Source organism: Mesocricetus auratus, unplaced genomic scaffold (assembly GCF_017639785.1).
Source record: "Mesocricetus auratus isolate SY011 unplaced genomic scaffold, BCM_Maur_2.0 Super-Scaffold_100006, whole genome shotgun sequence".
Classification (NCBI taxonomy): Eukaryota; Metazoa; Chordata; class Mammalia; order Rodentia; family Cricetidae; genus Mesocricetus; species Mesocricetus auratus.
Genome location: NW_024429190.1, coordinates 71371143 through 71397673, shown reverse-complemented (window position 1 = coordinate 71397673; position 26531 = coordinate 71371143). Strand labels below are relative to the sequence as shown.

Sequence of the window (26531 nt, the reverse complement as noted above, 5' to 3'; positions counted from 1 at the left end):
TCCACTTAAGATGAGCCCTGCCCATTCCTTCAGTGGTTCCCTTTCCTTCCCAGACCTACAAGTCCTGCTAGGTACCGCTTTGCTAGATACAGCTGATGAAACTGATGCAGTTTTACACTACTTACCATAAAGATCATGAATATATCACTTAATTTCAGACAGACCTTCTCTAGCCTGGGACACGAGACTAATCCAAAGGAAGCTGAATGTGGTAGTTTCAATGAGAAACGGCCCCAGAGGCTGATGTGTATGAACCCTTGGTTCCTAGCTGGCGGTGCTGTTTGAAAGGCTATGGAATTTCTAGGTCATGGAGCCTGGTTGGAGGAAGTACCACTGGGGGGGCTTTCAGAGTTTATAGCAGCAGCCTACTTTCTGTGTGTGTGGTCACCACCAGCTCTTTCTCCCTCTGCCCTCCTCCAGCCTGTTTCCTAAGAAAGCTGAGAGGACATCTCTCAGCTTCCTGCTCCAGCTGCTGTATCTTCCCTGTCATTGTGGACTTCTAGCCCACTGGAACTTTAAGGAAAAGTATCATGGAAGTTTATCACAGAGACAGATAAGCAACTGGTATACAGGGATTTTAAACTTTTCAAATTAATCATCATCTTGCCTCAAAGTTGTACCATCTGATTTGATAATCTTCAAAAAGTTTTAATTTTGAAACTAAAGACAAAACATTTAGGAGCATCCCACCCCATTCTCCTCAGACATTAATACTCGCGCTATCTCTAAGATACCAAAGCCCTCTAGTCCCCTGACATCTATTTGCAGGTCCTCGTCTTCATCAGAAGTCCTGTGTATGCACAGAGCCTCTGAGAGCCATACACATTGCAGGAGGTGCTAGGCTAAGCTATGAGACCTAACGTCTACCATCTAGTCAACACCAGCAGGGTGGCTCTGGGCTCCATCACTTCCTTCACTCACCATTGTTAAATGGGGAATGAAAATTAAATCATCAGTTCAATTATGAAAAAACTAATGAAGCAATAGATTTTGTAAAGACTGCTAGTCTAATGATACTAATTCCATTTAACACAATATTTAGAATATTTTCAAAAGGAGGCTGATATGTTCTTGTTAATTCAGGGCTTTATACACCAGACATGAACCCTTACCTCTAGCTTTCCAAAAAGTGAAAATCAATAGAACTGATCCAACATCATGGTGGCTCTTACAGTAGTTTCAATATGAAATGCCCCCACCTGGGTAAGTAGTTTACTGCTCTGTCCCCAGCTGTACGCAGTACTTAGGGCAAAGAGGGATGGGCCACTGGGGGTGTGCTTTTGAAGGTACAAAGGATCTTTGGCGTCCTGTCTACCATGAGCTGAGCTTCTCTGCAGCAGCACACACTCTTGTGTGTCCCTAGTGTCCCAACAATGGTGTCAGGGAACTAGATTAAACCTCTGAGGCCATGGGACAAAATATCTTCGCTCCCATAAGTCGTCTTCTTGGACCTTTTGTCATGCCTGTAGAATTTATTAAGAAAACAGCAGTACTAAGATGTAAACACAAACGAACTATTAATGTACAAACAAAAGTTTCTTGTTCTAGAAATTCATGGGAGGTTAGTAAAAATCCAATTTTGAACAACTAAAAATTCATAACTGGTATGCCTATGTCTTCTTTGGGTAAAATTTTCGTGAAATAAAATCCAGATTTGTAAGGGTGATTTTGGTTTTGTTTTTTCTATTTAATTTCTATAAGGCGGGATCTCACAAACTCAGAGCTATCTTCCTGCCTCGGCCTCTTGAGTACAGGCTTCCATGAGCCACCATCTCTGGTTACTTGCATGAAATCTGAAATATTTAAATAAAATGAAAAATAAGTACTGGAAATCATGGAGGAACTGAATCATGGGCCCCTGCACATGGGTTAATCCACTGAATTATCGTCACATGAATCAGAATTTGTAGGAAATGATTAACTAGGAGCTGGGCCTGTCTAGCAGGAGGAAGTGAGCACTGAGGTTATGTGATGGAGGCTTTATCTGTGTCTTGTCTCTGAGATGAGTATCTGTGCCTCACCAGGTCCAGAAACAAAGTCAGCTGGTCACAGGCTGACAGTCTGTCTGAGCCCCTGAGCCCACATGGACCCTCTTCCCTGTATACTCTTTCCCATGAAGTCATAACACAGAAATAAAACTACAGCACTACCTTTGCTAAAATAAAGACCATTCGTTTAGGTTGGGATTCTCAAGTGTCTCAGTTAGAATATATAAATAGCATTGTGATAAAAGGTTAAAGTGCCAAATATTTAGCAATCTATTTGTGAGGCTCTGCATTGAGTTGGTTGTATGAATCAACCATAACATTGTACTAATAAAATTAAAAACTTATTCCAATCCTAATTTTGGCCCATCATATACATACATGCCTCACAAAAATTGATATCCGCATTCTTGCAATTAACTATCTTAGAAATTTCTGATAGTAATCATGGAAGACACCATTAAAGGCCTATGTACAGCTGAACACATATGTTTACCCTAATTTTGAAAAAATTCAAAGTACACACCGTATTGGTTACGAGGCAGCACCATCGCTCTCCCACCCTATAGGACATTAACATCCAGTTGACTCTCAGGGTCTAGGATGCAGGCCACAGAATGGAAAAGTGAATCAACGCCTGGGAGACACAATCACACTTCCCGGAAAAACAGTTGACAGGAGTCAGTAAGCAAAACATTTCACTGTTTGTTTACTAATTTTAATACCAATATCTTAATGATTCCAGAGTGAAAAGTAAAATCAAGACTACTGACAATCTCATTCACAAGAAAACAGTTAAGTATGTAAAAAAAGTCCAAGCCAGTCCTAGCAATGCTCTAACCAAGAGGGCCGACAGCATTAGGGCAAGGAAGGGGTGTGTCGGAACTCTTAGGAAGCAACCAAAGTGCCGAAGAATGTCAAGATGATGACACTGTGCCATGAAGAAAATGGTATAAAACGTGGCGTGCTAGTCTCTGGACCTTGTGCTAAGATCACAAGTTACTAGTAGTGTAAGAGCAAAGTCAAGATCTACACAGAGAGGAAGTGTTCCACTACAGCCTCCTCCATTTAGAGGGGTCCCAAAGCTACAGGATAGCCTTGAGAGGGACACTTTCACCCTCTTAGCCACCCATCCTATCTTGGTACTAACCACTCAAGACACAGTTATGTGCAACTGACTGACTGACGAGGCTCTGAAGGACTTCTCCCTTAGGAGCGTTATACCACCCAGGTAAGACCACCCTGCTCCTCTCTATACCACGGTAAGGACTCTCTCTAGTGCAGTGACAGCAGTCAAGGGCGCTCCAGCAAGAACATTTGAAAGTCACACCTAATAAAAGCCCAGAAAACAAAACTTAACAAAAATTAACTATACATGTAAGCAGAAAAAAAGCCCAAAAACTCTCATAATGGGTTTTTGTCCATCTAGATAATACTATCCCTACACTACTATCAAATATTTTCTTTCAGTTCCTTCTTATTTTAGTTTCTACTAAGGGATATGAAAACAGGGCTGTGGGTTGGAGCTCAGTGGTAGTGCTAACCTAACCCTGTGCGGAGGAGGGGGAAGGGCAGGGGAACAAACACCAGCTGCAACACAGAAGCTAGAGACCGACATGTCAAATATGACTGTGTCTGTTCACAGTAACTTCAGTAGGCCTTCTGGTCATTTTTTAAGTCAAATACTGAATCTTTTACAAATACACTGAATACCTACAGTGAATACAACACTGAAAGACAAAAGATGACTCCAAGCCAAGTCTTAAATGGGACAAATTTTAAAATAAAGAAAAAGTTTTATTGGAGCAGAACAAAACGGAGGTAAGTTCTAACTACATGAGCAACAGCTGCCACATACAGTGTCAAAGGTTGCAGACAGGTTTCAGAAGCAAACAAAAGGTTTGAAGAAAGTAATTGTACTTTACATGCCTCCTTCAATAACAATTTCAACAAGGGGCAGGGAACACATGGACAGCTATCTGCATTCTAGGCAGATGTAACAATTACCACAAATTTGGTGATATACCAAGGAGGGGTTCTTAAGCTTTGTCCACTTGTAAGTTCCTCCTGCCTGAGAAACTGTCACAAACTTCAGGCACATGGTACACAAAACAGATACTCAAATCAAACTTTACTGACTAGTTTATACAGAAATGCAAAGGAATCTTCAGTACATAGCTTACAATTTATTAAAATAAAAGCAAATGTATATATTATTGAGATGGGTGTACTCATTTGTTTTTACATAAGGAATTAGATCTTGGCTAAATATTTAATACTGCAGGACACAGAATATTTTCAATGTTTTTCGGCAGACTGATATTTTTACCTTAAAATTGCTAACGCTGAGAAAACTGTCACATATAAATACTCAGTACAAAATGGCAAATGTGAGTTTAGAACCATTTCAGAACTTGTCAGACAGAGTCTGCTCCAGACCCAAGTTAAAATTCATTAAACAATTCTTTTACAAAACTGGAAGCAATTCAAATAACAATTTTGAAATATCCTAATCTAACATCAAACAATCCAAACATAAACTAATTTGATATGATACATAACAATAGGAAAATAATAAATCTTTGCTTTTCTGTAATTAAAGTATTGTGATTCTAGAAAAACAGAAAAGCTGTGTGCAGTCAAAGCACTGCAATTCATGTCAAGTTTCAAGTCGAGCCAAGATGTTTCAGGCACTGTTTGCTGGTGCTGCATGGTAAAAGTGCATGCAACTTGCCAAGTGCATGCTCTGTGCTCAGAACCAAGACTGCAGTGGTCACTCCAGGCATGGAGACCAACTGTCAGAGCACCTCAGATTCATAACACATTTGGTTCTGAATTCAGTTTTGGTCTTTGGTCAATCAGAAACTTTTTACTGTCGCCAAATTTTTCACACACTCCCACACTGTTATATAACCCATGGGGTGATGACCCACAGTTTAAGAAGCTGTAATATAAACAAAAAAAATTCATTTCTCACAGTTCTAGAGACTAAGTGGCCTAAGATAAAGGCGGTGGCAGATTCAATGCGGCAACCGACAAAGGGTAAGTGTGGGCCTTGTTCTGAAGGCAAGTTATCACAGTTCCAGAATCAGCTTTTACTAAAAGCTTAAAACTAAACATGAATCTAAGCTCCGCCTACACTCACTGACCTCTGGCATGCAATGCATTGTTGGATACTGTCACACATTTCCTTCTTCAATCTTCCCCAAAGCCTTAAATCCATGTTTCAGGAGAGGAAACAATGTTTCCTAAGAGTCTAACTCAACACATACAAAAATAAAAAGTAATTCCTGGCTATGTACTAGAGGAAAGGAGCCAAAGACAGGATGCTACAGGATACAGGATGCTACAGGATACAGGATACAGGATTCTACTGGACTCAAAGGTACACTATAAAATTATCTCACAGTTCACAAAATGTACCTCCTCTGAGCTTTCCTTGTCTACACTATAGAATAAAGAAAACTATATCAGTAGAGTTAGGTGACTCTGAAGGAACTCCTTGGCTATATCTTAAAGGGGTTAAGTGAAATGACACTTTGAATTGACTTGCCTTCACAGAAGTAGAAAATTCAGGGTCCCCGAGCCCAAGTAAAAGACTTTGATGGTCCAGTAAATAACCGTTCATTGGTACTTTTCAGCTTGCAAATTAGGTCTTTAATTCTATTAAAACCATGTGGTTTAAGCCCACATGATTTAAAACAGAAACAAGGGCTCTCTGAGATCCCTCAGTGGGTAAAAAAAACTTGCCCTGAAGATCTGAGTTTAATTCCCAGATCCCAAAAGGTGTCCCTCTGACCTCAACACATGTGCTGTGGCATGCACCAGCACTCTCATGTCTACAATAAAATGAATATAGGTAAGTACATTTCTTTTTAAAAGTCAAATACCATCACAGTTTAATGACCATGGAGAAGTACAGCAACTTGCAAATACAAGTGCAATTAAGACAGTTTTCCTAGTCCCCCAAAGCTTACTATCTCCTCAGGGAGCTAAGAGACCAACAATAATTAACTACCGTAATGTTTCTAAGTGCTAACATAATGACATCTCAAAACAAAAGATTGCATGTGATACAAGAGAAAAAAGCAAATGGCCACAAGTGTCCATGGAAGAAGGAAGCTATCATGACCATCAGTTAGGGAAGCAGGGATTATACAGAGGAGAGTGACAGGTAAACCAAGTGTTGAGTCACAGAATACCAGGAAGTAGAGCACACTGAGGCTGGAGCAGAGTCCAGGGGTAGAACGCTCAAGGAGTGCATGCAGCTGTGAATGCCAGGCCAAGAAATGGATCAAGAAAGCACAACTCCGCACTCCCCGTCCTGAAACAGCCCAGGTTTCCGGGCATCGGATCCACACCAATCTCCACCTCTTTCTCAGTCTGCTTTGCCTGTTCTAAATCCAGGGCTGTAATGTGTGGCCCCAGATGCTGCAGCAATGGTAACCAGGCCTTGGCCAGATAAACTTTGAGAAGCAGCCTCAAATTCTGCATTTTACCAAGTTCTCCACATAATTCTGATGAACTGAAATATGTGAAGATCAGGGGCTTCCAGGAAGGTACTTTTTACGAGGCTGATGACCTGAATTCCATCCTGGAGACAAAATGATAGGAGGAGAGAACTGAGTTCTATGAGCTGACTTCTGACCTCCACATGTGTGCTGTGACTTCCCTATGCCCAAACATCACTGCCCAGCTTCAGACCATATACCAAGTTCCACTAGGCATGTCCTCTTAGATACCTCAACCCAACAATTCTGGAGCCACTCAAGAACCTCTCAATACCTCCCCAAATCTGTCCTGCACTTAATTTAGCAAATGCTACCTCTACCCACAAGTAGCATAACCCTTCCTTCTCACCTTCTGCACAATCCTCCAAGGCCCTAACATTTGAACAAGGTAACATTTTATCTCCATTCTCACTGTTATTTTTAATCATCTTAACTTACACATTTCTCAGCCCTTTTTTATCTAGTAATCTCTATGATCATAAGAAAGTCAAAGTGTACCACTTTAAATTGCTCAATAACTTCCCATTACATTTCAGGTAAAACCCAAACTCAGCCTGCCATGCAAAGTCCAATACCCTAGTTCCCTCAACAAGATCACCTTAGAGCCCTCTTCAACATGACCATCATCTTCAACATGACCATCATCGTAGTCCACATGGCCCTCTTCAATATGACCATCATGATGGCCCACATGGTCCTCTTCAACATGACCATCACCAGGGTCCACTGCTTTGAGTACATCTCAGCTTCTGAAAGTCTTCCTTACATAGGGACTGCTCCCTCCTGGCCTTCACATCTCACCCATCTAACACCTCATGTCCTTTGGCATCTACTAAAGTGTTGAAAGGCTCTTCTCAATTCCCTAATCCAAACTCAATTATTCTCTCTAATAATAAGCTTTCTCTTTATTATTAATCACATTAACCAAATGTTTGTTGTTTAACATGTGTCTTCTACATTCAGTACAAGTTATAGTGAGCTAGAGAAAGGCTGCATTTGTTATATGAGCAGTACTTAAAGCAAAGATATGAAACAGCAACAACCATGGATATTTCTGTGAAATTCTCCCCTCTGTCCTTCCTGTCCTCTCTTGGGAGCATTAACTTAAGTTTCTGGGTAGCCAGAGATGATTTCTGCAAGGAAGATACTTAAACCCATCATTTCCCTACTGACTTTACTGCAAAATTAAATGTACATGTATTACTACTTTCCTATAAAATTAACTTGAGGAACAGTTAATATTCAGCCTATATTCACTCACTCCCAACATTTAAGGCTGAGAAAACTACTCAGTTACATTTACAGATTCTAAGCTCCTGCCTCCTCTTACTGACAGAAGCATAAACCCATAACCATATCAGTAACCCATTCAGCACATTCTTGGTGCCATCCCTATTCAGCCCAGGTAACCTTGAGATTAATGATCTCAGCACCCCATTAGTGTTCTACCCTTGACATCCCCTCTTTAAGACCACTCTATACACTAAATATGGAGGTGAAAAAAATAGCCATCATAGAGAACCAACTTCTTGAGCATAGTGTGTGGCAATCCTAGCACTTTGGGAGGTGTGGGCAAGAGTTCAAAATGAATCTCAGCTACACAGCAAGTTTTGAGACCAGCCAGGACTACATGAGACCCAGATCCAAAGACGCAAAACTGAATAAGCAAGCATTCTTCCCACTTTCAAATTCCCAAACTAGCACTAAAATGCTTCTTGTGGACAACAAACCAGTCCTACCTTTTAATGGAAGCTTAAAGACTACACTGAATTATCTGTGCTTGACAGTGGATGCTGTTTCAAGCTAACATCAGCATGTAACTCATCCTCATCTTAAAGCCCAATGGTTTCATTGTAACTATAGTATAGAGTCCATGCACGTGTATGTATGGCAACAGCTGACCATCATTTCAACATTCTATATCTGTCACCTTGTCTATTTGCTAAAATTTACGTTAATCCTCAAATCACTACTCATGGACCTGTACGGTCATTTACAGACATACACAAGGGTTAAGACTGACTCTCTTGACTTGCATGTCCTTATTTTGACCCTCACACTCTTAAGTGTCCTTCCCATTGTGAGTGTAGTGTCATCTTTTCTCATTTGCTTTTTATTGGTGATTTCTGTGTTTAAAATAGCTCCCAGACACAGTGAGGTCTGAAGATCACAAGTACAGAGAGGCTATGATTTCCTTACAAAGAAATGCTATGGTAGATCTTCTCCATTTTGGCCTGAGTTGGAGACAATGGCATGCTAATGAATCACTAATATACATTAAATAAGGTGTCTTTAAACACAAATACACACAGGACAAGGCCGGCAAAAATGTTGTGAACCACGGCTTAAGTGGTTTCTAACCTATCATTTCCCCTGGATGCAATGATTCAGTATCTAAGCCCATGTTCATTCTGACTTTTGGAACACAATTAACTACATAGAGAACGACAGAAACTGGTTTACTGAAAAGACAAAGGGTTACTCTAAATGGAACACCTTTTCATACACACCTCAAATGACAGACAAATCTGACAATTACTGATTAATCATACTGAAATGAGAGTCAGCCTTGTGCTTACATCCTGCCTAACTTGCAGAATCACTAAGAGCAATGTAAATACTATTTCAACTGTATATTCTAGAAAGGGAAGACCTGCACATGGGAAGGAAGCCTAGCTAGGCCCTGGCTGCTAAAGACTTAAACCTGGTCCCAGGAGCCACGGTATAAAGACAGGAAATTCCATCTTTCATAAGAGTTTCTTCAACCTCTGTTTCCACCTACCACTCCATCACTCATTAAAACTAAATAAGTAAGTATTCCGAGGCTTTTGTGTTCTTTGGTTTGGGGACAAGGCATCTCTCTGTAGCTCTGCTGTCTTGGAACTTGCTAGGCAGACCCACAGAGATCCACCTGCCTGGGATTAAAGGAGACTACCACCACACCCTAAAACAAATGAGATAAATTTTAATGAGGCACAAATCAAAAGGTAAAGTGCTTGCCAAACAATCATTGGGGCCTAAGTTCAGATCCCCAGCTTCCATGTAAAAGCTGAGCACTGGGGCCTTCAGTAGCCCCAGTGAAGGCAAGGGAGGAAAGCAGGTTGGTCCCCTGGAGCTCACTGGCTAGCCAGCCTAGCAAAGCATATGGGTCCAATGTCTCAAAAATTAAGGTGGAAAGCAACTGAGGAAGACGCTTAACATTGTTCCGCACACAACTGTACACAGGCATACACCCACAGACACACAAACATGTACACATGAAAAACAAACACTTATGGCAAAAGTTAGTGGAAGCCATGCTTGTTGATAACAACCTGTGTGCAATCCCGGACCTGGAAGGCTGAAGCAAGAGGATGGAAAATTCAAGGCTTGCCTAGTAACTTAGCAGGACGCTGACTCAATTTTAAAAGGTAAAAGTCTGGTAATATGGCCCTACCTTCAATATCCCTACTATCACACACACACACACACACACACACACGTGCGCGCACACACACACTAACATTGATATCAATGTTTTGTTACTGAGTGTGAGGTAAGATAGGGCTACGTTAAAATTTGCATTCTATTGGTGAAATGTTAGTACTGCCTTAATACTAAATAGAAGACTTAACCTGAAATTCAGTGAGGAGGGTAACATTCAAGCTACACTTCAGTGAACTACTAAACTGAACGTATAGTGTATGGGTTAATAGCCACCAACAGCTACAGTCCAACTTAACCAACACCTGAAATTCACATGGAATCTAGAGCTAGCTAGCAAAGTCTACAATGTAGCAATCTATGAAAACCACTCACTGGACTCTCTGGAAATCTGGCAATCCTTTCCCTCCACTTCAACCAAGGTTCAGAAAGGGTGGCTATTCTGACCAAGGGCTTGCAACACCATGACACACACCCCTGATAATGTAAGTTTGCTTTTCCTGTATTTTATAGACTTGAAACCTCAGCTTTGTCTCGCACTGAAAATTCCTATTGTTCACAGAATTTCAAAAATACAAGTGGAATCTGTCTGGTTTTCAAACCATGTCAACATCCAGTCAGCAAATCAGAACATCAAAACTTCTCCTGACAGTCTCTTTTTCTTAGCTTTATTTTTTAATCATTTGCTTAGCAACAAGAAGTATTTCTCGTGGATTTTTCAACGTATTTAATACCCTTTACTCAAAACTTCAAAGTCAAGGCACGCAACAAGAAATCAGAAAGTATTCTCTACAAACCAATTACACCAGAAATACAAAAACTAAAGTCTAGCACCTTTTTTTAACATGGAGTAAACTTTTTTTGTAACTAGAGTTTTACCTGCCGTCATAACTTCTATCATACAATGAAAGAGCCATCCAAAACCTCACAAGAGAAAGTTAAACTACTCCCCTTCGCCTTTTAAAGTACTAACAAAATGACACACTGGATGGACAAAAACAGGACCTTGTCCCATAGAGATTCTAAACAACAGATAAATGTACATCAAGTTTTCTTCCCACCCCCACCCCCGCCCCAAGCAACCACTTAACTGAATTTGGGGACGATGCCAACACATATACTCATTGTCTGCATGCATGCAGTCATATACACAGGGGCTTGGGAGTCTTGTTTTGTTTGGGTTTTTAGCATAAACCAACCCCACGGCGGCTGCGGGGTCCACTGCCCTGCGTGTCGGGAAGGCTCGGACCCGAGAGCAACTAAGGACAGCCGCCAGAGCCACAGCTGGCAAAGCAGTGTCCCAGCACTGCTCCATCTGACCCTCTAATGAGTCACGGGTCCAATCATGACACCACATCACTTACTGGGACGTCTTCTATTTCTTCCCTCGCGCCAGAAAGAACAGAAACCGATTTCAAACTCCCGAGCAGGCAACCGTGCTCGCACCGGGGCCGCCGGCGGCTTCGAGCCCGAGCCACTCTCCAGCCGCCGGAGCTGGCCCCTCGGCCACCCACCGCCACACCCCGGCCTCCCTCACCTGCCTCCCGCCGCGCCCGACGCCCGTACCTTCGGCCAGCGACTCCTCCAGGGTGACCTGGTAGCGGCCGACGGCGAACACCCGGACCCCCACGGACGAGCCTGAGAAGCCGCCGCCGAGCCCGGCGCCCGCGGCCCCGCCAGCCGCCGCCCCGCCGCCGCTGCCCTCCGACTTGGGCATCCGAGAGAACTTCTTCATGGTCCCGCCGGCGCGCTGGAGGGCACCAGGAGGGCACAAGGGCGCGCGCGACACGGAGCGCGGCGGGGCGCGGCCGATCGTCCGCGTGGGGTCGCCGCCCTTGGCGCGCGCGAACCAGCGAGCGAGCGAGCTCCGGTGCGCAGCGGCTCGCCGCGCCTCACATTCCGCGCGTCCCGAGCGCGCAGCCCCGGCCGCCCGCCTGCCCGCTAGCCCGCTGCAGCTGCCCCGGCGCCCGCAGAGCGCGGCGGGGAGGGCGGGGCCGGGGCGGGGCCGGGGCGGGGCCTGGCGCGCGGGGAGCGAGCCGAGGGGGAAGAGGGAGGGGCCGGCCGAGGTGGGCGTGGCCGCCCGGCCCCGCGGCCTGCGCAGCCTGGAGACAGCAGCCGGCTGGCGCCCCGCTCGCACCGACGCCGCCCGCCTCTTGCGGCGGTTGGGGGGATGCGGCGCCGGTGCCAGTCTCTGGATGAGCCGGGCGCCTCGCGCAGGCGCGCTGCCCGCGCCGCCGGAAGTGACGGTTCCGGCCCGTGTCACGTGGAAGGGGAACGGGGAAGGGGGGGTCATCATGGTGGGGGCTGGGGATAGGAGTGGAGTCCGGGGTCCCGGTTAGGAACAGGAGGTGGTGCTAGCGCGGGTCAGCGGGGCTCCTCGGATCCGGGATTGTGTGTGTCGCTCAGGGGGGTCTTGAAATGCAGCCAGCGACTTGTCCCACTCGCGGAACGTCCCGCTTCGAGCGCGTTTTCCAGACTCTCTCCAGAGAAGATCGGTTTTCCGGGCGACCCGGAGCGTGGGCGGAGGAGCAACGCGGAGCTCGCAGGTTCCCGTAAGGCGACTTGCAAAGCCCAGGTGTCCTCGCACTGTACCGGATGTTTGCTCTCGGAAGCGTTCTGCGGTTCAAGAATTGCTTAGGAGAGAGCTTTAAAGGCCTTCTGTGTGCCATGTAGGAGCCATGCGGTTGTGTTAAGAACAGGTATTAGACCATTCTTAAAGATCATTCATCGCTATAGCCTGGGAAAACTTTAACCCAGTCGCCCAAGGTCACGCAACTGGTTGGTAGTGACCGGGAGCATCAAATTTCTTAAGTTATTCGCTTTTGGCCATTCTGAAAAAGTAGGTAATATCCGATTCTTACAATCCAGCAGGTTTAGGACTGCTTAGAAGCCGCAGTTTCAGGCCCCACCCTAACAAAAAGATTTGCCTCTTTGAAAAAAGAATTCCTCGGTTGCTCCCCTTTGATAAAGCGCAGGAGTCTCATGCCTCCACGGGGCCGGCATGTGGATAGAAGGCATTTGGGAGTGGAAGCGATAAGCAAAATACAGAGCATGTGGAAAGAGAAGGGAACTCTAGCTCTGGCCCACTTTCTGGTGGTTTTCCTTTGTGTGTCACAGGTGGCCTGAGCTGGCCTGGAACTTGTTACATACCCCGAGCCAATCTGTGGTCTTCCTTTCTCCCCCACTGTGCCCCATGTCCTGGGATTGCGATCCTGTGTCTCTACCAGGCCTGGCCTGGCTTCCTTTCTCTACGTGGAAAGCAGGTGTAGTGGCCCAAGTCTGATCCTCAGTGAAACAGGAACGCCACGAATTCGAAGCCAGCCAGGACAGCATGGCAAGATCCTTTTTATTGAAGAAAAAAGTAATTGTACTGGAAGTTTCCAATTTCCGAATCCAAAAATACAGATTTCTTTTCCACTTCGAATGTAGCATTTCTCCAGTTTTCTCAAATATAGGCCTAATAATGTTTCCTGACTCCCTAGCACACCTGAGAAAGTAGACGAACATGATACTATTATGCCCAGCCATATTTCTTTAGCTTACTTTTAATGAGATACAGGCAAAGGCAGTGGGAATTTGATTAAGCAAAAGACTTTCTGCTTACGGTCCTCGGTCCTTTCTTCCTCTCTGCTATTTGAAGAGAAGCTGTTTCTTCGCCGCTCGAGTACGGCTCCAGATTTAGGCATTTCTGCTGCATAGCCCACTAAACTGCCGTTTTTCGTCCAAAGACCTGACCTTTAGAGAACATTCCAACTCTGGAAGTCGGATTATATGTCAGAGGATTGATGTGCTGTGGCACTTGGGAGTTTCCATTTAGAAATGAGCTGGCCATGTTCCTGACTATGAGGAGTCACCGCAGACTTTCTCCTCTGACAGTTGTGTTTTTCAGGCAGAAGAATGGAGAAACTTAGTCATTTCGTGCGATACAGAGCTGGATTCGGCTTAACAAGCCATTGGGCCTCAGACAGCTTAACCTTAACCACCAGAACACCAGAATATAAAGTCTATAATCATAATTCCATCATTGTTTTGGTTAGGAAAATCACTTCCTCGAACCCACATAGCCTAACTTGGGATTTTGAAAGTTAATGTCTAGGACCCTGCTGAAAACTGAACACCACCAAGACACCTGCTGTGTTGTCACCAAACAGGAAATTTAGTGTCCTTTGATTATGGATTATTCTGTAACAGACAATAAAAACGTTGTTTAAAATACCCTGTCTTACTAATAAATAAGCCAAACATTAATGCTTTTAGCAAAGACCAAAAAGCATTGATACCTATTGTCAGGCAGCTCTCCTAGTAAATTTGTAAGTGTAAAATGTGGTTTTTTTTTTAAGCAAAATTGACGTGGCTGAGAAGAATGTTCAGTCTGTAAAGTGGCTACCCCACCAGCATAAGGATATGGGTTCAGATCCCCAGAACTCATGCAAAAAGCTGGGGCCGTAATGTGAGCCTGTAACACCAGCCCTGGTGGGGTGGAGACAGGTGGGTCCCTGAAGGTCTTTGGTCACTGGGCTTCAGGCTCATTGAGGGAACTTGTCTCAAATACAACAAAGTGGGGGCCGGCAAGATGGGTCAATGGGTAAAGGTGCTTGCATGCAAGCCTGACAAACATCAGTCTCTGGAATCTATATGCTAGAAAGAGTGAACCAGCTCCTACAAGTTATCCTCTGAGCATCCACACACACATACTCCTAATACAGAAATGTTTGAAAGTGAAGCCATTGAGATGGCTCAGCACAAGCCTGGTGACATAAAAATGTATATACTACTAAAAGATTAATCTGAGAAAGGTTTAAGATATCAAAGTGTTCACAGGTGTTAACAGGAAAAAAAATACGACACGATAGCACATTTAACATGAAGTATATTTCTGCAATAGAGCTTCTCCTGTATCCTGACCTGCTTACCACTCAAGCTGGCAGTGTGAAACTGGGAAAGCAGGCCTAAAAATGAGATGGACTAAAGTCTCATGCAACATCCAACTTTATCAGAGCATCAGGCACTTTATATTCTGAGGACACATGAATAACAACAGCTGAAGTAAACTCACTCCTATCCCCTACACCTGGGAGGAGTATGAAAACACATTCCAAGCACAATTCTGTGTTTTGAAGAAACTGAGGTCACAAGACTCATGTCTTATTTCCTTGGAGTTTTCTCACAAGCACTCAGAATTCCCCTCACATGACTCTATTCGTGGACTATGTTCCGACACTGACCGTGTTATTTGGGGGGAGGGGGAAGAGTTAATTATTGCTGTGTGTGTATAGATGTTTTGTCTACATGTATGTCTGAGCACCATTTACATGCCTGGTGCCCAGAGACCAGAAAAGGATGTTGGCCCCCTGGAACTGGAATTGCGCATAGTTGTGAGCTGTCTGTCACCTACGTGCTGAAAATTGAACCCTGTTCCACTGGAAAAGTACTCTTAAACACTGAGCCACCTCTCCAGTCCCCTGACCGTGCTTTTAAGAACAATTCTAAGGGGTCAGCAACTTCACCCCACATGCCTGACCAGATAGCGGTAGGAGAGTTTTGCCACCATGCTATATCACCTTTTCCTTACTCTGCTATCAGCTGTAACTCCGAGGGAGGCATGTGTCCTAGGCTGGAACTATATCCACATGCTGCCCTTTTCCTTGGTAGTCTTGCTTCCTCCTGTGACCGAGGTAGTGCGTGGGTGATGTAGCCCAGCTATTCTACAGTGATTTGTGTTCATTAACTCAGTAAGTCTTCATGACAATGCTGTAAGATAGATCATATTATTGCCCATAATATGCAGATGAGTAAGCCACGTACCTCACGGCCTTGTGACTTGTAACAGGATTCAAAATCAGATCATTATGACTACACATTTGCTCTACACCATATGTCAACTCCTTGAAAACACAAAATATGTAGCATGATGACTGCATTTTTGAAATAAGAAGGTGCCTCCTACTCTGGCCATGCACCCAACATGAGTATCCTGTCACAACTCAGGGAGTGAGATTATTTTTAGTTTCCCATTAGCTAGATACTTATTTAACAAATACTGTATATCTTCAATGGCTGATTGTGTTGAATAATCTAAATTCAGATTTCATAGTTTACATTCTTAGAATACAAGTACAAGTATGCATGGAACCATCTAATAGAGGTTGGCAGATTGGCCTGTAAGGATGTATTATCGTATTAGGTATGAAGGCACACACTTAGAATACTAGAACTCAGGGTTCTGAGGCAGGAGGATAGAAAGGAAGAGAGGGGTGGGGGAGGGAGGAAGCTTCTCCTGGCTTTGGAAACAATTAAGCTCTTCCTGTGGAAAAGTTTCGAATTCTGCCGCACTGTGCTGAATCTACACATTCATGTGCTCACATAGATATACACACAAATCTACCTGAGTGTTTGACACCAACTTCAGCTTTTGTTTCAGTCTTTTTGTCAGAATCCACACCTTACAGTAACCAAGCTTCTGTCCACTATTGTGTAACTTTACGGGTCTGAACCATTTGTTAGGTGGTATGCGAACTGACCCACAATAAGAATCCTGCAGTATGTCAGGAGTCATGGGGTGGCCACAGGTGTAGCTCGGCATCTAGAAAGTGGATTCAATGCCCAGCACGGAAGAAAAAGACTAGGAGGTTGAGGAGGGAGGGGATGAAGGGAAAGTACTTCAGCCTGCTCACGTGGTTTGCTTAGCAGTCTGTATGTGGCTTCTTTAATCCTCTAACAAAAAGAGTAGCACTCAGTTGCGCCCCCCACCCCACCCCCACTCCCGCCTTTCAGCAATTTCACTCCAGCCAGTCTTGAATCACTTTCTTTTCTTACCAAGCCGTTTCAGGGTCCAGGGTTCACTCAGGCTAAACATTTTGTTTTCAGTCACCTGACTCAGTAGGTGACTACAGGGAACTGCAAAGCCACCTCCCCTATGAGCCCTCTCCAGACCTCTGCTGCCTTCCGGTTCCAGGTTACAATGTTCTGGGTTCCCATTGTACTGTCCACCTACCACACTTTCAGACCCCCAGAGCTGCGCCTCACACTTCATGACGAGGCTTCCTTCCCATGCCGGTCTCCTGCCAGTGTGCCTACGGTTAAGGGCTTCATTGAGGCAAAGAACTGGGCCACGTTGTTTCTTGAAAACCCAGTGCCAAGCAGCAAACCTAACATACAGTGGCCATTGAATAAATGAATGACTTGGTCAAAGGTCTAGTAAGTGGTAAAACTGAGGTTTGGGAAGGGTTGAGACTGGGCTCAAATATCAGCTCTGTCTGTGACTCCAAGTTTTTCCTATCTGCGTCTGCAATTTGGGCATCTTTATAATTGGGAATCATCACCCCTCCCCCGGTGGAGGTAGTGAACTTTCTGTGTTCTGTTTGCTGATGTGGGGACTTTGAGGTGGCCTGCATATGAATGTTAAGTAACGAGTGCCAATAGCAGTGCTAAACTTAAGAGTAGGTGACCAAAAAATAAATAAGCAACTCTTCTCAGTTCTACATGACCTTGATCAAAACCGTACTTGAAATGACAGAAGAAGCCAAACCACCCTACCCGGTCACCCTTCATTGTAAGTGTCTCAAGATGTGTGTGAGTTTCAGTTTGCTGTTATTTGTTGGTTTATTTTTTTCTGCTGTGGTAGATTTTGAACTGCAGTCGTGGGGTGGATGAGACAAGGATGGAGCCCCTCCTCTGACTGAAGGCTTCTGGGTAGTAGAACTGCAGCATTCTTATGTCTGCGTCCTTCCAAGTGACAAACATTCATGTACTGAAGGATCCTGGCTGTGTTCAACCTGGACAGCTTCCTAGGTCTTTGAGAATGGCCTGAGAAATGCAAGAGCTGATAAGGCTACGAAATTAAGAAAGGATGTTCTAGGGTGGGGTGGGTTTTGACTTAGTTGAAAAAACACTTGCTTTGCATCTTGAGATCTCAAGTTCAACCCCCAAAACCCACCCACAAAGCTAGACCTGATGGCACATACTTGTCACCCCAGGCCTGTGGAGGTGAAGACAGGAGGAATCTATCCTAATTGGTGAGACTCTGTCCCGAAAGAGGTGAGCAGCATTCCTGACGGTGACCTCCATTCCCCACACACATGAACCACATACATTCATGCATGCACTCACGCATGCCCCAAATGAGCACACACACGTTATCTGCATAAGAAGGGAATTATAGTCTGATTCTGGAGTGAAAAACATAGGGATGTAAAATCAGGACAGAATGACAAAAGCAATGTGATCTGCCAGATAAAAATAAGTGAAAAGCTCTGAAATGTGAAGTAAAACTAAAAGAAAACCTGGAGAAGCAATGAAAACCTGGTCCCCACAGCTCAAAACCCACAGGCCTGCATGGAACTGATGGACTTAGTAAAGCATCTCACCCAAGGCACCCAATTTGTTCTTGCTTCCCCTGACCCTAAGCACTCATGTCTGCCTCTTAATCATCTATTTGACGCATTCAGCACTCTAACCTGACATGCCTTCAAGTAATTTCCCCAGCTTTCCACTTCATAATACAGCCTTCTTAGAATTCCTGTGGCCATTTGTCAGTGTTCAAAGTCTACCGTGTGCTTTTTAATTGGTTAGTGCACGTACGCAAGTAACTGTCAAGTAAAAGATAATTCATGGTTTCTTTCTCCACCACTCCCCTCCCTCCCTCCATCCCTTTCTCCCTCCCTCTCTTCTTTCCTCACTCTTTCCCACTGTCTCTCTTTCTTTGCAGTACTGCCATTAAAGCCCAGGGTGTCATGTCTGAATATTAAAATACCATGGCGACAGCATCTCTGTCGCGACTAGAAGACACTGTCTCACAGTAAGCCTCTTGATCCTCAAGTTTTCACTTTTCTGCCCCGCCTCCTGAGAGGTCCCATGAGCCTTAGGTTGAGAGTTGTGTTGTAGATGTCCCAGCTGGGGCAGATACAGCCCACAGTCATTACCCCCTGCATCTAACCAGTCCTGAATCTCTCCTAGCCATGCCTTCTACAAAAAGAAGTTTCTATGATGAGAGGTGAGAACTGGGCATATCTATGAGTATAGGGACAAGTATTTAGAATACAGTTAGGAACTAATATTGATTTGGGAATCTGCAGTAGAGGTTTCTCTCTAGGGTCTATGACCTCTCCAACCATGGATACTTTGTTAGATTTACAACACCAGGCATGAACTCTCTCCTTTTAAGTGACCTTAAGCCTAATGAAATACCTGTTGGTAACCCCCAATATATAAGTGCCACTATTATGCCCTTGTGGGTATCTTGCTGTCCTGGCCTTTGTGGTCTGCTGGCTTTACAGCTGAGTAGTACTCTTTTCCTTTGGTGGCTGACACCCTGCCCTCAGAGAGGCATTTGCAAGTCAGCTCCAGCTGCAGTCCTCCAAATTCTTTGGCTGAAGTGTGTGGTGTCTTCAGCAATAGGGTACTACTTTGAAGTTCCGGGAAGAAACTAAGCAACAATGGTCGCTTATATTGTTAGAGGGCCTCTTGGGTGCCCCCCAACAACTCATAAAGGTTGTCCTTTGCCTGTCAGTGGGGTTTTTGTTAAATAGTCTATAGCTCCTAGGGGACATTATTGTCACCCAATGTGATGTAATCCCATTAATATATATATGTGTGTGTATATATGTATATATATATATATATATATATATATATATAGAGAGAGAGAGAGAGAGAGAGAGAGAGATAGTACATTTAAAAATAATGTTTCTCTGTGGCTTTTCCGGCATCCTGAGTGTTACTTATCTCTCTCTCCTCACTCCCTCTCCCTCTCTATTACTACTCTCCCCCTCTGCACTGTTTCCCTCCCTTCCACTTCATAATACTTGTATCAGACATCAGACTCCCTCCCTCTATCTCTCCCTCTCCCTCTCTCTCTCCCTCTCTCTCTCTCATCCTTGCCCCTTCTCCCATGGTGCTTTTCTACTTTCCTAGCTTCTGAGATAACAGATTATATGCTCAAATCTAAAGATTCCAAGCTGGCATCCACAGATAAGAGAGAACATCTTTCTGGATCTGGATTACATCACTCAGTATATTATCTTCCTCCTATGATATCCCAACAGTATATTTGCCTGCATAAAATCTGCATAATAACTATGCCAGTTGACATGCCAGCGTGGATGGGAGGAATTCCCAACACCCCACCTTTACATGGAGAGGTGTGAGTAATAAATGGCCACTGAGAACGGGAAAATCCATTTTCTGTAGGGATGAGCCCCTGGTAGGTTATCAAGTCCCGTGTGGATAAACCACAGGGTTGTAAGCTAATTGTAGACGAGCTCATGAATTCAACAGGAAGTGGAATGGACACCGGAGGAGTTGGAAGGGTGGGAAAGGTATAAATACAATATACTTGTGTATGAAGTTCTCAAAATCTAAAAACAGTCATTTTTGATTTGTACTGTGGATTCAAAGATAAAAATAAACATGCATTAGGGAGACTATCAATCAGGATATAAAGATTAGTTTCATTGCTCTGTTTGTTAAAGACACAAGAAGAGTTCTAACTATAGATGCTTCCTCAGAAATAACCCTGTAAAATATAACTAGGTATTGTGTAAAGTGGGTTTTGCCATTTGTTTTTATTATGGTGAAATCACATGCCTCCTAAGTACCAATTCTAAGCTAAAATGCATGTTGCGTCTATTTACCCACTTCTTAAATTGTGCTATGTGCAAATTCCTTCTTGTCGAATGTCTTCAATTATGTTATTTGCATGTTGCCATAAAAGTAGTATTCGAGATAATCACGCTATAAAGGTTAAGTATGAATAGTGTTTTGCAGTGGCTCAGGATTTAGGAGGCTGAGGCTGGAGGGCTGCCCCAAATTCAAGGCCAACTGGGGTTACATAGTAAGTTCCATACCAACAGACTGAGACCCTGTTTTAAAAAAAAATAAGTAAACAGTATATCCAAGCAATGTTTAGTTTTTACACTTCAATAGCACATCTGTGTCTGGTCCCTCTTATCTCATAGCACCGGACCTACTTCTATGGACAGATAACAAAGGTGTTTACTGTAACAGTCCCTGCTTGATGTTGACTGATAAAGTAGTTCTGAGTCAGTCTCAGAAGCTACAAGGGCAATCTTGCACTCTCAGTAACTTCAGTTTGGCAAGGGAAAGGAATTTATATGTTCTTCACATCTTATTAAAATTGCCTTCCATTCTCATGCAAGTATTTTATCTGTTGAGTTCTCATGTTGGACCCATATTTTAGGTAAGCGTGTTTTCTGTGGTCTCAAAACTTATGAATTTAGTATAAAAACGGGTGCATGTTTAGGTAGCATATTAAAAATGCTCATGCTGTATTCACAGGTACCTACTTCAGATTTTTACACATGCATTAACACACTTGATCTCTGAAAACTTCTCTAATGGCTGGGCAGTGGTGGCACATGCATTTAATCCCAGCACTTGGGAGGCAGAGGCAGGCGGATCTCAATGAGTTCAAGACCAGCCTGTTCTACACAACGAGTTCCAGGACAGTCAGGACTGTTAAACAAAGAAAGCCTCTCTCGAGAAACAAACAAACAAACCAAAAACCTTTCTCTAATGATCCATTTTATACTGAAAAGGATTCCTTAATTATAGATTTGACTTTCTTTTTTTTTTTTTTTTTGCTCAGGGATTGGCTAAGCATATGCTCTACCATTAAGCTTCAGTTAAAAACAAACAAACAAAAAACCTTTGAACTTTCTTATATGACATTAAACAGATGATTAAAAGATTGAAAAAATGAAACAATAGTCACCTCTGTTTTACACCACTTTTATTTTCTTTTCATTTATCCCTACTTTTGGCAGAAGTCACAGCCCCAAGAATAAAAAACTAATATATTTTGAATAATCCTGTGCAAGTTATTCAACTAAGTAAGTACTTACTCAGTGCAGAACTGTGTACACACATATGTAGCCCTGTGCTAACCAAAGTGGGAAAACAGAAGGAAAGTGTGACCCTACCCACATCTACTGATGTGGAATCTCTAGCATGAGGATCACATCTCTGTCAGTGTGTACCTGCGTCTGTCCCATGGGCTCAGTCTCTCATTTACATTTTCCCTCTTCTCACTTAGTAAGTGCTTGGGATGCATGTACTAAGTTTCCTATGACTGTGTGTCTCTAATAATGAAAATGTCTACCTTAGCAACATAACTTCTTGAAAATGAATATAGTGATTTCCTACATATCTGGGAAATTAATTAAAGCATATACCCTCCCTGCAGTTTCGTTACAAAATAAATGCCTGTGAATGTTTCAATTTAATTTAAAAAATATTAAGAAGTGTTGGGGGAAGTCCTTCTGTGTATATGTTAGTCTTATTGGTTGATAAAGCACTGTTGGCCAATAGGGAAACAAGATATGTGGGACTAGGAGAGGTGGAGAATTCTGGGAAACGGAGGCACAGTCAGTCACCATGTAGGATTCCAGAGGATCTGGACCCTAAGAGAAGACCACATGGAAATACTCAGATTAGCACTTATGGGTTAATAATTAAGTCAGAGCTAGACAACAAGAATCCATAGCAAACGGCCAACAGCCTCATAATTTATATAGTGTCCTGCGTGTTCATTTGGGGCTGATGCAACTCTAGGACCAGGTTGGCGGGAAGAATGCTTGTTACAAAGGAGAATAAATATTGAGTGGCAGAGCACTTGTCTAGTGTATGCTCAAAAAATTATGCATGCAAACAAATTTCCTTATTTTAAAAGTTCTTTTTAAATTCCTCATCTGGTAGCAGATGGAGTGGAGCATATCCATCATCCCAAATACTAAGATGGTTGAAATGAGAGGGTTAATTGGCTCAGTGGTTGGAGTGGTAGCAATACTCCTTCTCAAGAGAAAATAAGTCTTTGTCAAAGGTACCCATCATAAGTGTGGTAGTTTGAATATAATTGGCCTCCATAAACTCTCAGGGACTGACGCTCTTAGGTATGGCTTTGTTGGAGTAGGTATGGCCTTGTAGGAGGAAGTGTGTCACCATGGAGGAGGGCTTTGAGGCCTCATATATACTCAATTCTTGCTCAGTGTCTCAGACCACTTCCTGTTGCCTTCAGGTCAAAAATATGAGAACCCTCAGATCCTTCTCCAGTACCAGGTCTGCCTGCATGCTGCCTTGCTTCCCACCATGACAATAAAGGACTAAACCTCTGAACTGTGAGCAAGGTTTTCTTTTGTAAGAGTGGCCAAGGTTATGGTCTCTTTACAGTAATAGAAACCCTAAGACAATGAGCAATCTTGTATAGTATTCATTAATATTTCATGGTGTCGTTTCTCTATTCAAGAAAAAGTGATGCTAATCACTAATTCAATCTGCTGTGTTGCTAATAATTTATAAATATATTGTAATTATGTTCTCATTAATATTTTAAATTCTAAAACTGCTGTTTTAAGTAAAATGCAAAAATTATGTTGTAGTTGCTCAGTAGAAGTATTTTATCCCACCTGCCCATTAGTATACATATATCAAGTGTAACAAAATCAATTTCAGGACTTTGCTTTGTTCAGTAGTCATGGGGAGTAAATTTGCTTATAACACTTTCAAGAAAGTATGTTATTGTTTGTAAAATACACTCACAGTAAACCAACAAGTTTCATTGGTTCTTGAACATCTAAAGCAATATATTTTGTGAAAAGAATACAGAACAATGCAGCTTGATGACTTCTGTAGGTTTCACTCACTGTCAAAGAGAACAAGAAAGATTGACAATTCCACTTAAATTATCTCTTCTCAGGCAAAGGTATGTTGCCAAATAAAGGCGATAGGTTTACTACCTTGCCTCAATTGTGATGAATAACAACTACTTTTGTGGGCTATTTGCAAAACACATTTCAACTACAAAGAGAAGCTCCTAAGGATGCTATTGTTTTTGCTTGATTTGTTGGGTGTGGTGATATGGAGGGTTTGTAAAAAGTTGAAATTCTTCAAGAGCAAAAAGTAAGGACATTTTCCACCAAAGCATCTGTGTCACATATCCACATGCTGAAATTATTCTTTTGAATTAGAATATCAAGATTATCTTCTATAACCCACCCAGTGGTTTTCTAGTTCATGTTCAATTTAGGATTCACTAGTCAGCCAACACTCATTCAGCCATCAACTCTGTGTGTGACTCTGTAAGGGGAAAAATTATTAATAAGATGCATTCATTAAGGAGTTATACTCCAATAAAAAGACAGAAGAATTCACATCTAATACAAGGCAAAGTGCTGAGTGTTTCAGCAGAGGCAGGAAGGATTCTGGGAGCAAAGCAGGAGAGGATGGTGGTTAACAAGGTACACCAAAGATGAGGTGGCCTCGGAGGTGTTGGAGAAGAGCTGAGATCCCAACAGGTGCTGCCTACCAGATGGGAGTAATCTACCCCAGACCTCCCATCTGATTCTCCAAAAACCTTTTCTTTATTTCCTCCTCCCTCCCTCCATCCCTTTCTTCCTTCCTTCCTTGGAGGATTGAGACAGGGTTTCTCTGTCTAGCTCAGGCTGTCCTCAATCTCACTCTGTAGACTAGGCTGGTCTCAAACTCAGAGATTTGCCTGCCTCTGCCTCCCCAAGTGCTGGGATTAAAGGTGTGTCCCACCACCACACCAACTACTTTCTTCTTTTTCATAGCTCTCAGAGCACATCTTACATCTGTCGTGCTTCCTGTTTGCCCGCCCATACTAAACTGTGCTCTGACATTTTCATTCATTGAGCTACATATTTTGATGCCAAGAAATTCTTGCTCATTGTTACTAGGAGATAGCTCAGTGAGTGGGTAAGTACGGACCAAAATTTGATCCCCAGAATCCACATTTTTTAAAAAAAGCCAGGCATGGTGATGAGCTTGTCATCCCAATGCTGAGGAGACAGGCAGAGACCAAAAGATCCCTGTGGCTCATGGGCCAGTCACCCTAACCTACTTGTTGAGTGAGTTCCAACCTGGTAAGAGATGGTAGTGGCTGGTTTTATCATCAACTTGACACAAGCTAGAGTCATCCGCGAGGAAGAAGCTCAGTTGAGGAAATGCCTCTATGAGATCCAGCTATAAAGTAGTTTCTCAACTGGTGATCCATGGGAGGAGGACCCAGCCCATGGTGGGTGGTGTCATTCCTGGGCTGGTGGTCCTGGGTTTCATAAGAAAGCAGGCTGAGCAAAGCAAAGGAGGCAATCAGTAAGCAGCAACCCTCCATGGCCTCTACATCAGCTCCTGCCTCCAGGTTCCAGTCCTGATTGAGTTCTGGTTCTGTCCTCCTCCAATGGTAGGCTACAACGTGGAAGTGTAAGTCAAATAAGCCCTCTCCTCCCCAGCTTTCTTTCTGGTCATGGTGTTTCATTACAGCAACAGACACCCTAACTAAGACAGAGAACGTGTCTAAGAAAAGGAAAGGAAAACAGCTGACAACGTCTGAGAAGCAACACACAAGATCATCGTCTGGTTTTTACAAGGACACACAGGAAGTAAACCAGGAGTGGGGCATGGGGAGAGAGCTAAGGGAGCATAGGCAACGGAATACACCAGGAAACATACACTACTCACTGCCTTATTTCCAATGGTGACCAATTGCTCTGTAGCATGAATAAATGTAAGCTTTCCAAAGATGATTATAATCTAGTCAAAGGCAAGCATTACAGGAACAGGATGTGGCAGGCTTTTTCTCTACTGTGATGCATGCATGTGACTGATGGCATCCACATGTCCCATGATCCCACAGGTAGACAGGTGGGACTTCTTGTGTGCTGTCTGTTATCTGCCCAGACTCTACCTCAGTCTCTCTTACTTAGGAATCAGTTCTTGAAAATAAGAGCCAAGGATGTAGCTCAGAGGTAAATCATTTTGTTGGCATATGTGAGGTCCCATGTTCAATCCTGAGCACAGAAAACAGAAATCAATAAATAACAATGTGTGCTATTATAATCCCTTTCACTTGGTTGCTTACAGCATACAACTGGTTTCGGCACATTTGCATATTAAATCATTGGCATTGGAATTAACAGGTGTTACTGGAAGGCAGGTGTTACTGGAGGCATCACAAGTTACAGGTAATACAGTAGTGTTTAATTGGTAGATAATATTAATTTTCACAGACATTCCTGGGAAATCACCAATTCAAATGAATCTTACAACAGGGAAATCAGGATGTGTGGCAAACAATGCAGACATGGCTGCAGAGCAGCTTCAAATCAGCGCTCTGGATAAATACCGCAGCGGGAGCTGAGCTCTTGCCATGGCAGTACACGGATACTGTGGACTGAACTCTGCTACTACAGACTAGGCAGCTGTTCTCAGCTTAAAAGGGAAATCAATTGCTACTCTATTGCCATTTAATATCGCTATTCACTGGCTCGAAAACATCTCAAATGAGAAAATTTGAAACAAATAATTGCAGAAATCAAAGCCTGAGGCAGAATCCTCTTCACCAAAGGGCTTCTTCATTTCTTTCTTGAATGCAAGAGACATGTGAAATCCTCACTATAAGCTAAACCCGGATTTACACTGGAGGCCAAAAAGAAAATTAAGGCAAGATCTTTGATTTGAAATAGATTTCATTTTTATGGATCGACAGCCATGGTTTTTGGCTTTGGTGTCTCCTAAACAGTAGCTCTTTCATGCAATTATCTAATCAGACACTGGCCTAGAAATTTTCAGGAGAAAAAAA

The 26531-nt window shown here is 43.3% G+C and overlaps 1 protein-coding gene across 2 annotated transcripts in view; it reads right to left on the bottom strand.

Annotated features, from left to right (window-relative positions):
- Nucleotides 1-11864, bottom strand: part of Bmp2k (BMP2 inducible kinase) — a 93349-nt gene extending 81485 nt beyond the window's left edge. The window contains exon 1 of one of the 2 annotated variants that reach the window (XM_040747453.1): nt 11486-11864. In XM_040747453.1, the coding sequence (XP_040603387.1) occupies nt 11486-11654 (169 nt within the window). In that variant the 5' untranslated portion in view covers nt 11655-11864. The remainder of the gene's footprint in view (nt 1-11485) is intronic. The other variant, XM_040747452.1, reaches the window with a different exon arrangement.
- Between the last annotated feature and the right edge of the window lie 14667 nt (nt 11865-26531).